Source organism: Stylophora pistillata, chromosome 4 (genome assembly GCF_964205215.1).
Source record: "Stylophora pistillata chromosome 4, jaStyPist1.2, whole genome shotgun sequence".
Classification (NCBI taxonomy): Eukaryota; Metazoa; Cnidaria; class Anthozoa; order Scleractinia; family Pocilloporidae; genus Stylophora; species Stylophora pistillata.
The window spans coordinates 22,943,078-22,957,238 of NC_142522.1; the positions used below are offsets into that span (position 1 = coordinate 22,943,078).

General features: G+C 37.6%; 2 protein-coding genes across 3 annotated transcripts; one reads left to right on the forward strand and one right to left on the reverse strand.

Moving 5' to 3' along the window:
- The first annotated feature begins 6 nt into the window (after positions 1-6).
- LOC111323676 (abasic site processing protein HMCES) lies at positions 7-9,732 on the forward strand. The gene is made up of 8 exons (XM_022927082.2): positions 7-390; positions 501-641; positions 1,476-1,700; positions 6,491-6,758; positions 7,347-7,439; positions 8,488-8,553; positions 8,699-8,805; positions 9,427-9,732. The coding sequence occupies exons 1-8, from the start codon at positions 371-373 to the stop codon at positions 9,557-9,559; spliced, it is 1,053 nt and encodes a 350-aa protein (XP_022782817.2). The 5' UTR covers positions 7-370; the 3' UTR covers positions 9,560-9,732.
- Positions 9,733-9,804: 72 nt separating this feature from the next.
- Positions 9,805-14,161, reverse strand: LOC111323677 (cilia- and flagella-associated protein 77). 2 transcript variants are annotated; one of them, XM_022927083.2, is made up of 7 exons: positions 14,021-14,161; positions 13,351-13,449; positions 12,448-12,547; positions 11,802-12,033; positions 11,366-11,471; positions 10,981-11,085; positions 9,805-10,391 (listed from the first exon to the last, which is right to left on the reverse strand). In XM_022927083.2, the coding sequence occupies exons 2-7, from the start codon at positions 13,417-13,419 to the stop codon at positions 10,263-10,265; spliced, it is 741 nt and encodes a 246-aa protein (XP_022782818.1). In that variant the 5' UTR covers positions 13,420-13,449; positions 14,021-14,161; the 3' UTR covers positions 9,805-10,262. The 2 variants fall into 2 exon arrangements, with proteins under 2 accessions (XP_022782818.1, XP_022782819.1); XM_022927084.2 differs by having other exon boundaries at positions 10,126-10,391; positions 11,802-11,949.

Below are 14,161 nucleotides of genomic sequence, written 5' to 3' on the forward strand. Positions count from 1 at the left end.
TACTTTACACGTGACAAGACCACCTTTACAAAAATATTCTGCAATTTTCGCGGTATTACTCGATCAAGGAGGCTAAAGAATCAGACGATATCGTGGTGGTTTTTAAGCTAAGCTGAGAAATTTCCTATTCAGTAATTAGACTTACTGAGCACATTTGGAGCATATCGCCAGAAAATCGAAAGAAGCTTAAGGAAGCATTTGGTGGTAGACCGCTGTCCAAACGGACATAAAGCGCGCCAAAATTTAAGGAAACGGAGTGAAAAGTTGTCGTTTCTCTGAGCTGAATTCTTTGAGGCATTCACCTTCATCCGTTGAATAGCAGGAAAATTTCATCCATTAATTGGCATATTTTGTGGTGATTTAGTTCAAAATGTGTGGGAGAACGGCTTGGTACGTATGTAAATTTGTCACGACTAAAAATAGACGATTGTGGAAGTGGAGTTATTTCCGAACAAACAGGTGATTAAAGATTCTGTTTTCTTTTGTCTGCATTAATTTAGTACCCTTGCTCCTGATGAATTCCCGAAAGCATGCAAATTCAAAGGAAAGAATGGTCAGATCCAGGAACCGGCTTGGAGAGATGGCAGCGTCGATAGAGGAAAATACTATCCTTCCCACAATATTAGTCCGCAATCCTTCACGTAAGTTCTTATGACACATTTAATTAGTTTGTCTTGTTTATGATTATTAGATGGGTATGGAAAAAGATACATTCTAAGAATGCAAGGAATTTCTGTTGTTGAATCGGCTTTGTTAAGCTCACGAAACGAGGAAGAAAGCGTCAAGGAAACAAAATAACTATAGATAAAGCCCATTGACTTTGCTACTTTTCGTCACGTCTGGTTTTTGAAGTACTGTGTCGGTGATCGGTAAAATTGATCAAACTTTCTGATCCTTGGAAGTCATGTAACTGATGCCATGACACATTCATAACTTGGCCAATGTCCCCATCCACCCACACACAAAGCATGGCCAGTACTGAAACATTTATCACCAAAGTCATCCACCAGTTTACAATTAAATTAAGCACAGCTGTGCTAAAATGACTGAAATAATTAAGTTAATTCTCTTGTAGTCTGACTGAGGGCTTTAAGTATAAGAGCTGGCAGCTGGTGAACATTTTTGGTCACTCTGTAGGACATCTGCTTCCTTCTTCAGTGAGCAATTAAAGTTGCTGAAAAAAAGATCAGCAATGTAGACTGTTAACTTGACTCAGATAATCTTATTGTTATAGTTCAAATCTACTGTTTGTCCAAAATTGAACAATAGCACCCTGGATAGGCTTATGCTTTATTTTTTTCTCTACAACTTGTTTTTTTGTAGTGCAAAGCAACCAAGAGGTAGATGGGAAGCAAGTCAAGATCTCTTGACACCCATAATTGTAAGATTAAGCCATATATTGGTAATCCTCAGTTAATTGCACATCTTTCTTGTTGATGACTGAATGACTGCATGGATACTTTTTATTTTTTTAGTCCAGTGTTACTGTCAAGTCAACATTTGAACAAATTAGCATCAGAGGAGCTTAGTGAAAGGATTCTTCAACCAATGAAATGGGGATTAATTCCATCATGGCACCGTGGAGATCCCAAAGAGTTCACCTACAACATGAGCAATGCTCGTAGTGATACTCTGTTGGACAAAAGATCCTTCAAATCTCCCCTAGAGAAGGGTAATAGATGTGTAGTTTTGGCTGAAGGGTAAGTAACTGAACCAAAGTGCAGTTATAGTTACTCCTGACTATCTTTTAATTTTTTTTTCTAACCCTTAACAATGTAACAGTATGTGTGTTTGTTCTCCTTACTGGTCTCTAAACTTTTTCTAATGTATTGCCAAGGAAAATTAATTTTGTCTGGCAATCATGAGCTTCTTTAGTTTATTATTGCAGTAACTTACTTTATTCTTGCGACCTTAACCCTTTAACTCCTAGAAGTGATAAATATGTAAATTCTCCCTATAATGTCTATACATTATTCAACAAACAGGTAATGAGAATACTTGAACTTATCACGTAGAAGTTGTTCTCTTGATCTAACACAAATTCTTACAACTAATTAATTTACAAGGAAATGTACAGCAGCTAGAGGGGAGAATTAACAATCAGATCTTGGCATTTAAAGGGTTTTAATGTGTGATTTAGGGATGATCTAGGGAGAAGTTAGATGCTAATCCAGGGCGCAACAGTAACTTTTCAACTTACTAACCAAGTGGCTAGTGACATCTTAGATGCTACAACAATTTTAGTTTGTTTACCAGCCAAACTGGCTTGTGGAAATCGAAAACCACTAGTAGCCAAAACTGTATTTCTACTAGTCTGTGGCTAGATGGTAGCATTAGCGTCAAGCCCTGTAATCACTGCAAGGGGTTACGGATCATGTGTACTAACGGCACCAGTGGTCAAGTGTTGATCAATACCAGCGATCGACACTCGACTGACATATCAATTGAGTGTAGTTGTCACTCGACCGACCTGTCGATTGACACTCGGTCGACATGTCAGTCGACAGTCGGTCGATAGTCGGTGAATAGAATCTCACCTTTCACGGACACTCCGTCGAGTGTCGATTGATACTAGTGGTTATCACTCGGTCGACATATCGATCGCTACCTAATGGTGAGCTGTCGGCAGCATGTCAGTCGCCTGTCGATGAAATATCGATCGTCTTTCAATGAAATATCGGTCGTCTGTCGATGATATATCGGTGTAGTGAATAATCTCAGTCTCAGTAGTATCCCTCCTCAAACGGTGGCTATCTTGTCTAATATGCCGTCAGCTAGTTAGTGCAAGGTTGAGTGAGCTTTTACTCAGATTTCCTGCAAGAGCAAAAGTTACTTTCAACAGGGTGGTACAGGGGTTATTCAAGACGCCTGATTCGAGGGGGGAAAAGTTCATGATTTGTGAGAAGGGTTCAATATTTTAGTTGTGATTTGTGAATTGATAGCCCCACCTGGGGCCCGTTTCTCATAACTCCCGAAACTTTAGGGGTCTAGTTCGGGTGCTGTAATTTCCTACGTATCTCAAAGATGAAGATGTTTCCAGGCATGAAATTTTGCAACAAGTCTGCCCTTTGGTGTCTTGAAATCATAGTCAAAGGCCAGATTTTTAGAATAAGCGGATCACAGTTTTTGAATTGGCTTTCTGGGCCAGGAAAGCTTACGGGACTTTCGGGAAAGATTCATGAACTTCTTGTTTTGCAGACTGTGATTCATGAATCATGAGTAAATTTTTGTGAATCATAAGTAAATTTTCGTGAAAACTGAGAATCTAATAGTAACTCATGATCAATAAACAGCTGTTTTTATATAAGTACTGAGATTTATTACCTAAATGAATGAAATGAAATAATCGTTCGGTTTTAAGTCACAGCCAATAAGCGACACGAACAATGAAATTTCAGAGTGAAAAACATGTGCCTGATTTGCGGCATCTGATTGGACGGACGATGATTAGTGATCGTACCTCTGGGGAAACTACGTAATTCTCGGCGCGAAAACTAGCAAGCTGCGTTCAGTTTCAGTTTAAGCCGGAAAGATTTGTGGATGCCGTTTTGGTTGAACGAAACCAAAAATAGAATTAGAAAAGTTGAAGAAATTCCATTAGTGAAACTGAAGGGGTACATAAGTGTTTTTCATTTCAGCCATAACGAAAGACTACGATCTTTTTTTGCTCTAAGACTTAATATATATAAATATATATATATATATATCAATTGCGAAGTTTGGAGTGATGCTATATTCATAAAGAAGTTCAGTAATTGCTATAATGGCTTTATTCAGCCGGGCTGTCATTCAAGGTTGGAGTTTTTTCATTACATTAACACAGTTAACTGATTGGTGATCAAAGCTCGCATTAGAGGAATCTCGCTCAGCTATTGCCGAATTGTTTGGTCAATTAAGTCCTTCATATCTTATTTCCGTATTTTAATTACATGATCCCAACAAATGCTGGACTGGTTGCTGGAAACGTGTATCTAATCACTATCCAACTTTATCAGAACACAGGACAATTCAGAACTGCAAATTAGAACTTTTTAGACCGTTGTCACTGAAAACGGATGTCAGAAACAAATGTGATGTGAAAATGGACTGAAATGGTAAAACTCTCAAACAAAAATGATGAACGAGTGAGTCAAAACTTTTAATTACCGTATTTACCCGTGTATAAGTCGACTCGATGTATAAGTCGACCCCCGAAAATCCTGAGAAATTGCCAATTTTATCGTATATCCTTTGTATAAGTCGACCCTAATTTTTTTGAATTATCAAGTATCTTTTAAGATGAAATGTGAGCGAAAGTCAAGGCTGAGAGAGGAAAAAACAGCAAAGATTCTTCACTTGTTATCGAGCGTGCCGCCATTTTGTTTGCTGAGCAACCTCCCCTGCTTTCTGTGCAATCTTTGTTTTTTGGCGAAGCACAAGATCGTGTCGCATTTGAGATAGCTTATCAGCATTCTTTCTCCAGTCTCTAACCAGCTTCTCGTTCACATTATACTTCCTGGCGGCCGCACAGTTGTTCGTTTCTTCAGCAAATTTGATGACTAAAAGCTTGTACTTAGCGGAGTATTTCATTCGTTTAGGCATGTTGAGAATCGTTTGAAGAGATATAACTTATAATTGTTGCGAGTTGCTCGTAGTTCTGAAAATTGTTTATAAAGCCGCTCTATTGAATCTGACAACATTAGACCAGAAAGGTGTGATATCACACCTATTGAAAGCAATTGAATGGACTTGTGATATTTTAGCGTCAATAAGCAACGCGTAAACAATCAATTGAAGTTGATTTTTATACCCGGTGTATAAGTCGAGGTCGAATTTTTAGGGTGTAAATTTGGTCAAAAAAGGTCGACTTATACACGGGTAAATACGGTAATAAACTGAGACCATACGATGGTGTTAATCTTGGGCAGAGTTTTAGAAACAATGGAAATGCTTAAGAACTGCGTTTTGAGTCTCCAAATATACAGTGAATGGGAGCAGGACTGATAAAGGTGGGAGTGAGGAGATAAAGGATAAAGGTATGGGAAGCAGGAGAGCAGGATACGGGAAGCTGGAGGTTCTGGCCCCCTTTCCCCACCTCCCCTAAATCACTAAATACCTACTCACTTTACAGATTTTATATTCAACAATTACATTATGAGCTTGAGATTTCTATCGGGCAATAGCTGATAAGCACGCAGCCCAAATCAGCTATCATGCATAGAAAGCGAGAGCAAATAATCTGACTGTTTTAGTATAAACTAGTCGTTCAAAACTAAAACAAGTAAATTATCTGAATTTTTCCCGCAGACAATTTGAAAACGCGAAGAAGCAATCTATCACCGAATAGCATGGCCAATCAGAGACTGGCATTTGTGAAAGAAACCTCGTAGATTTATACTAAATAAGGCTTAGAGTAGTTAGTGTTAAATTGCGTAAACATGCAGAGTTATAGAGTAGTACCGATGGGGTTCAGAAATTCTACCACATTTTGTCCAAAATAAGGAGCAGTACGCATGCAGAACCTTTGCAGTATATTAAAAAAATGCGTGTTCTTTTAGCTTGTTGTCACTAATTTGCACCATTATCAGTCATTGGTAGGATCAGTTCATCACACTTGACTTTTACATACCTCTTATTAACTGAGTTCGAGGTCTGTACTGTACGGCTGAGTTTTTCAGTCCCCTCTTTGATTTATTGCTGAAACACAAATCGTGCAAGGCCTTAAGGGGGAAAAAATGAGGATCTGTTACTTATAAAACGGACTGGCAAGACGAGATTTGTAAGGCTAAGAGATACAATAAGTAACTATTAAGATAAAAAGGTATAAAGTTTGAAAACTAGTAAAAGTCAGCTGAGCGTCGGTGGTATTGGCCGAGAGTCGACAGTCTATCGGCCCACTAGCTGTCGCGATAAGGATGCTGCTGGCAGACACATGAGTCGGTCGCCACTCGACCGACTATCGACCCTTGTCGATCGAGTGTCGACCATGTGTTGATTGACATATGGAGCGACTGTGAATCGACACTTGCCCAACATGTTGATCGAGTGTCAACCACACTTGTTCAATATGTCGGTCGAGTGTTGATCGACTGCGGGTGGCTTTAGTGCACATGATCCGGGGTTACAGGGTTAAATAAGTGTGTACAAGATGAATGACTGTATTTTATCCAGACCCCACTCCTGCCCCAAAGTTAATAAGGAGGTAATCAACACCTCTTAGACTAGTTATGCCTGATAAAAATCATGGTTTTACTGCCAAGCCCATGTACGCTGTCTATCAGGAGCTTAAGGACATACGGCGATCGGAAAGTAAAGAAACAGAATTGTTAGTGGTTAAAACACAGCTGTGACAGACTTCTTTCATGATGAATAATACTGTTCTGATAATTTCAGACTCAAATGAGAAAAGTATAACATAGAAATAATTTGAGACCAAGATATAGTGCCTTAAAATTAAATTTGTTTATTTATTTATTTATTTTTTATTATTCTTTTTTTTTTTTGTCAACAGATTTTTTGAGTGGGAGACATTGAAGGGAGGGAAGAAACAACCATACTACATCTACTTTAAAAAAGACACAAAGATAGAAGTGAAAAACGAAACAATTGCAGAGATTGAAGAAGAAAAGAATAATGAAAAGGAGACAGTGGTGAAAAATTTTCATGTGAAAAAGGAACCAGAGGGATCCATAACAGTTAAGGCAGAGGAAGAACCACAGTTTGGAGAGAAGCGTCTCTTAACCATGGCTGGCTTGTTTGATTGTTGGAAGCCACCAAAAGTATGTGATTCGGTGGCTATTTAGAAATTGATATTTTTAGTCACTGCTAGATATTTTAAGTTCTATAACATTCTGAGCAGTCAGTGATGGTAGGGCTTGACACTAACGGTAGCCCACTAGCCGCAGACTAGTAGAAATTCAGTTTTGGCTAGTGGTTTTTGATTTCCACTAGCCAGTTTAGCTAGTTGACAAACTGAAATTGTCGTAACATTTAAGATGTAACTAGCCACTTGGCTAGCAAGTAAGTTGAAAGGTTAGTGTCGAGCCCTGGATGGGAAGGGAAAAATTCTTGTTTAACTTTTTACACCCTGTATACTCTTCTCTATACATTTCCTTTTGCTATTGTCAAGGAGAATCCATTTAATAACAATCAAAGCTTCATGGGTTAGTGATAATTTTCCTTATTCTCATGATCTTAATGAATGATTCAGCTGTATTCCTCTTAGGAGAAATTAGATGCTGGTCAATGTTAGACTTAAAGGATTTACTAGCCTGAAGCTTTAACTGAGATAGAATGAGTTGTGTTTTTACAAGGGGAAATTGAAAGTAGAAATGTGAGAATTATTTTATTTATTTTAATTATGTTAGGGCAGTGGCAGTGAAAATGAAGAACTCTTTTCATATACTATCATCACAGTGGACTCATCTCCGTCTCTGAGATGGCTTCACAACAGAATGCCAGTAAGTAATTTCTTATATAATTAATATAAACCATTAATTTCAAACTTAAGCAAATTTATCCAAGTTTTGAAATCTGGAAAATATGTTTTATATACAACTTAAAGAAAGTCAGAATCTTTTTAGCTTGCTTTATTCGTCAAAATTAGTGGTACTTAGATTTCCGAAGACAGCCAGTGGTCTTGCAGTTGGGTGTAGGCTCTCTGAATCTGCCACTAACCGCATTTTAGTCCTCAATATCAGCTTGTCAAATAACCATCTCTTCAGGTTGGAATTTTCTAAAACAGTCATTACATATATCTTATTAACCAAGTGCGAGGGCCGTACTGGGAGAATATCGGCCCGAGGTCTTGACAGTACGGACCGAGCGCAGTGAGGTCCGTACAAAAAAGACCGAGGGCCAATATTCTTCCAGTATGGTCCCGAGCAAGCTTGGTTAATAAGAGATTTATTATATGACTGAAGTTCAAAGGGACACAAGTGCGGTATCATTTGGGACCATTCGGGACAGTGCCCGGTCCAATACTGAGAGAATATTGACCGGCAATAGAGCATTTTGATTGGTTGATTTTAGTTATTGGCCCTCTGACTGCCCGAGTCGTGTAATAATATGACTTAAAGTCTGACCCTTGGCTACAATGTTGTATCATTGCAGTGTAACACATGCATGTTTATGTTATAGTATGGAGATGTTCTGTATTGATTGTCCGTTTGTTGTGAGCCCGCGTAGTATGCAGCGGTAATGTTACCATGTGCTCTTATCAATATAATCTTGCAGTTGACCTGCCATCTTGTGTGTGTGTGTGTGTGTGTACTCTTCTGCAACCCAAAAATATAACAGTTCACAGTTACATTAAAGAGGTGAGGCCTGTGTCCCTTGACAAACGAGGGCAATCTGATTCAGTGTATCTTGAAGGCTTTTAACCTAGAATGAAATTCATAGACCCCATCAAGGTGGCAGTTGAAGATAATTTTTTTGAGATGTCGCAAGTAATGAAGTAGCATTCTTTCTAACAAATCTTGACTTTTTTGTGCAACTGGTCTCTTGAAGGCTATTCTGGAGGGAGAAGAGGAGATTAGCCATTGGCTTGACTTTGGAGAGGTTCCGTGGCAAAAGGTAACTCACAGGTGACAAATACGCACAGTTTAAAGCTAATATTAACAATGTGAGATGCACTCTTAAAAGTAGTAAGTCTGTCTGCTTAATGTACAGACCTACATCAAGCTAATACTATGTACATTTTAAATTATGTTTAACTTAGGCTCTAAACCTTGTGAAACCCAAAGACTGTTTGGAGTGGCATCCAGTCTCTACAGTTGTGAATAATTCTAGGAATAAATCACCAGACTGCATCAAGCCAATTGACTTGTAAGTAACACCACTACATATTATGTGAGGTATTTCTTTTACATAAATTTTACCAGGAAGTGTTATTTATTTCTTCACTTTTCAATCCTCAACAAAACTGGGACACATGTGAAAGTGAACACACTTGATAAACCTTGTAGTCAATGTACAGTACCCCTCCTCTTTCTCTTCAGCAATGATAAGAATCCTGGAGAAATTCAGAAAAGCATCACTTGTTTTCAAAATTGTTTGGGGGAGGGGGAGGGGGGAGAGGGGGAAGAGGGGGAGAGGGGGAGGGGGAAGAGGAGATTTTTACAACAAATGATGCTTACATTCCATGCAAGCTTTTGGGAATAATAACAATAGCCTCCCTGCTGCAATTGACCAATTTTGCAGCAGAGTTTTCAATAACTTTTTTTTATAAGCAACTGTTGATGGTGTAATGGTAGTGAAGGGGAGGGGGAGGTGGGGGTGGGGGAAAAGTAAAAACCCAAACATGAGAGCCAGCATGCAAGCTAAACCAGTGGCAGTCAGTCAGTCTTCTAGGTTGTGGTAAACCCCTGGCCACTGGCTTTTGATGAAATGCCTGTTGCAGCTGTTTTCAAACATAATCATGGTGTCTCAGTCTGTTTTCTTTTTTAGGACACAAAAATTGGAAAAGCCCATGAAAGGAACTTTATTTTCATACTTCAAAAAATCACCTGTGAAACAGGAGAAGGTATTACATGAGGGCGAGGCTGCACAAGAACCATCTCAAAAGAAAACAAAATTTTAGCTGCGATAATTTAGTGGAATTGCAGTTGTGATCTTATCCATGTGATAAAACATGTCTCTTGTCAATTTTTTTTTCTAGTACAACAAAGTGACTTACTTGTAGAGCTGTTGATGAAAGCCTGATACAGTGAAAATCAGTTTATTTTTTTCCTTTTTTTTTCATTTATGTTGATAGTATAGATACAGAACATTTCTTTTTTTCATTTATGTTGATAGATAGATACAGAACATTTATCAGGCAAGGTGTGCGTTAATTTTACAACAGTTTTTATTTGTAGACAACAGTTGTAAGAGGAAAAATAATTGTTTTTCAGTTAACAATGTTTAGTAGCAGCAGACTTTGTACAACTCCGTACTTATTGAGAGTATCAGCTAAGAATAGAAAGATTCAAATAAATTAATGTTCACTATTTTCAGTCTGTGCTAATGAAATTAACATTCCATAACTGCTGTGTAACAAAAAGTCAGAGGCTTTTGTTTTCAGGCTGCTTTTTTTAGTCCTCACAAGCACAAAACTTTGAATAATCACAAAACTATAATCCTTGGAAAACTTTTAGGAGATTTTTGAGAGAGAGAGAAAAAAATTGCTTTCCACTCTTTTGGGCCAAGTGATCTTTAGAATCATAACTTATTACAATACTTTAAAAAATGTGTCGTCCACTCCTTTTAAGGTTGAAATGTGATGAAAATTGTTGTCTTGCTCTTTAGCTTTTAGCAGGTTCATATATTCCATGGCCGAAAACTCCCTGCCGTGAGGTGCTGTCTGTGGCATGGTGTTTGAAAGCAGAATCTTTAGCTTGATCTGATCTAAAGGTGCTGAGGTAAGCTGGGATCTGCAGAGAAAATAATACTTTGTTATTGACTCAGTGTAAGATATAGAAGCATAATGGTTCATGTGACGGAAACCAGAATAAGCTGAAGCTGGATGTAGCTACTTGGCTGGAGTACAGACTTACTTTCAACCTTTTTTACTGACTTGAGAGACAAGTGCTACGTGAAATATTAACTGACTTATCCAAAAAGGTTTGTCAGTCGTGAGAACTACATTTTCCTTGCAGACTGACCTTTTCCCTGGCTTAATTTGCCATTTTATTCATTGTTGATTGTTTTCATCCCTAAACACTCTTGATGATAAACTTAAAAATTCTGTAAGTTTCAGCAAACTGTATGAAGCCTCAAAAAATTTCAGTGTTTGCACTTTTTTTAGTTTGATATTACTTTTTTTCCTTTTTTTTTTATTTTTTTTTTGCTGTATGGTAACCTAAATGAATGTAATAATATTTTCACTCGTTCAAGTAAAATTTTTCAGTCAGTTGAAGCAACAATAAAAACAAAATGATTGAGGAAAGGCAATTTGTACTGTACTGTACATGTATATACTAGTGATACTGTTTTAAACTACATGCAAACTTAAACAATTACCTTTTCAAACTTCTTCATGTGCCATGGTGGAGATGGATCCACTGGGGGTTGGTATTTTCTGAGCAGTACAGTCCTTGTCTCATAGATGGTTTTATCAACATGTTTCTGGAGAGTGCAAAAAATATATATAATATTTTTATATATATTCAACTTGATGGCATAAATTTATGCTAGTATTAATTTTAAATATGCTTTCAACTATATGTCTTAGATTAGGTATTTGAAGTCTATTTAATGCCTTAAGATACAATTAAAGATGAAATAAACAATTTTAAAAAATTGAGCATCCGACTAGATCACGGAGGGTCGTGGGTTCATATCCCATCTGGAAACTTGATAAGATACAATTATCAAATTAAATGTGGTATTTAAATGTCTGCAATACCTTCTGTTCTTGTCTTGCTCTGGCTGCTCCCTCAGCTTTACGTCTTTCTTCTATCCAGCGGTCTTGATATTTATGTCCCAGAAGATCATAAACTGGAGTGGAAGGCCTATACATAAAGACCATGCTAATTATTTTAATAAATGAAAACTGAGTGATTCTTTTAATGTGAGGTGGTCATTTATTGTATGAGCTTTTTGATTTATTATTTTGACAAACAACCAACATAACCTTGTTTAATGTACCATTTCTATAATTTTAGATTTATATTTTTGGATTATAAGGTTTGGTTGAATGACAGAAAAAAGTGACTAGAGTAACACAAATTTTTATAGCTTTCCCTTTAAAAAGAAAAAAAAAGAAAAAGCATCCAAAGTTTATTAGCAGTTAAGTAACATTTCTTTAGATTTTTACATAACGCCTGATTTTGATAACGTACTTTGTTGGGACACCAAAAACCATTGTAGGTGGGATTCTTTTAACTTTCGATAATGTCTTTTCATTGCCAAAGTCTTTTCTTCTCATGTCATGTGTGGCTCGATACTGAAAATGTTCCTGAGCTGTTGTGAGGCCAGTTTGAACTGCTCCTTTATTTAATCCAATAAAATCTCTTTGAGCCTTTTTTGCCTTAAGATAAAGGGGAGCTAGAGGGGCTGATCTCCATACAAGTGCTAAAAGAGAAAAAGTATATCTATCAAGTGTTAATAGAGACTTGACTTTCATAAAAAACAAAACTTTGAAAAGAACTTCTAATAAAAACAAAACCTTTGAGTATAAGACACAAGCTGGTTTTTAAAGTGAGAATATGGCCAATTTTAAGCTCTATAGAGAAACAAAAAAGATGTTATTTTGAAGTTACAAGAGTGGGACAGAGAAAAGATTTGAGTCCCCATGAGGAATGGAACCTTTGACCCTTAGATTTCACCCTATGATGCTCTATGAGTGGGCTACATTGGACCCTGTGGTAATAAGACAGTATATACACTGCCACAATCATATCAGCAGTACCAAAAGCATCATGTGAGTAAATAAAATAAGATAGATGATAAAATTTGAGCTCAGTAATGGAATGTGATTTCACTTACCATCAGCCGCACCACTATCCTTTCCTTCATTTGGCTTTCCGTAAGTAAACCCATCAGGAGGTAGGGTGAAGCAACGCCGTAGTGGCCTTCCAAGTTCAGACTAGAGAGTATTATATTGCTTAAGTAATAATACTGAAGAGAAATTGTGATTTAAGAAAACTGGAAAAAGCTTTTTGTTGGGTGTACTGATAAAATTGAAACCCTTGTAACACCACTCCACCATTAGACGAAAAAAGCTCTGGGTTTCTCATGATAATGCAGATTTATCTAGCATGAGGATAGAATGCTTAAATGATCACCTAGAAATCAGGCACAATAAATAAGGGAAGAAAGAAAAAGACAGTGAAATTTGTCAAAAAATCTCTGCATTGCACAAAGTTTATGCTTGAGCCCCCTTTTTGCTAAACTGCAGAATACCTGGCCACCTATTTACATGTCATTAATTTAGAATAGCGTTTCTCGACACGGACCAAAGTGGCTGGGTATTCTAGAGTTGCTCCCCTCTTTCCATATGATTGTTGAGATTGCCCCAGATGTCTTGAAAACAGGGAAGATTAGGAAGATCCAGGCGATCATATGGAAATAAAACCTATGTGTCTAGGAAATACAACGCATTCTTCATTGCAGGAAATTCCCAAGAAACCACACAGCACAGGTCCCGATCTGAATTGCTCCCACCCTCCTCCTACTCCCTCTGTGAAACAATCTACAAGCAAGTAAATACAGAACGTGCCTGAGTTATAAACTTCGAGACATTTTGTTTGCGTGTTGTCCATTCAAAGCCTGCTCTAACTTTTCAACCATTTATCACTTGAACGCTTCCGTACACCACCCCTTTAGTGACCCCTGGTGATACATGGCGATTGTGGGAAACACAACAATATTGTGTATCGTGATTGTTACCTTTTGTAGAAGAGGATTGTTTATCAGAGATTCGCGCTGAACGCCCAGCGTCACATACTCCTTGCTCATCTTGACCTGTTCGTTAAGCCCTAAAACTATCTAGATTATGGGATGCGAAATAAATAATCAGCGGAGCGTAATTTCATACGATTTCGAAAATTGAAACCTATCGTTTGCTGAATGGAGGGGTGACAATGTTTACTCAGGTCACCTCACGACCTCGCATAACATTTTTGGAATTAAATTCTAAATTTACTCGCTCAACTTCGGAAATATTTTAAAGACTGAAAAAATGTTGAATATAGGTCTCTTTGTAAACTGCATGCCAGGTTAAAGTGAAGTTTAAAAGAATAGTTGTTTACACAGCAAAATGATTGTTCGACGGGAAACAGGACATATGATCTCCACAAGATTAGTCCTTGGTTTTCGCGCTTTTATCTGCCAGATAACATACAACTAAGCCTGAAGAAACTGATTCTCAAATATAGAGAGACAGCCCAGAAATCTGAAGATTTCTTCCTGAGTTCCGTAACTCCGATTGTAACAAACGCTGCTTGTAAACCCGGTCGCGCGGAAATACGCGAAGTAAAAGTTCGACCCATTTTCGTCGAAATCATAACGGCTTTTAGAAATGTGTTTCTTCATTACTTTCAAGAAAACAATGTCTTACCTTCTGAACAGAGTATATGCTATTTACAAGGAAAAATTTCCTGAAATTATTCACGCTCTTCGACAACCTTCCATTTACCGATCCTCTGTTGACACACAAGTTATGAATATTTCCGCGTGGTTGCTATGGACGCCAAATCGG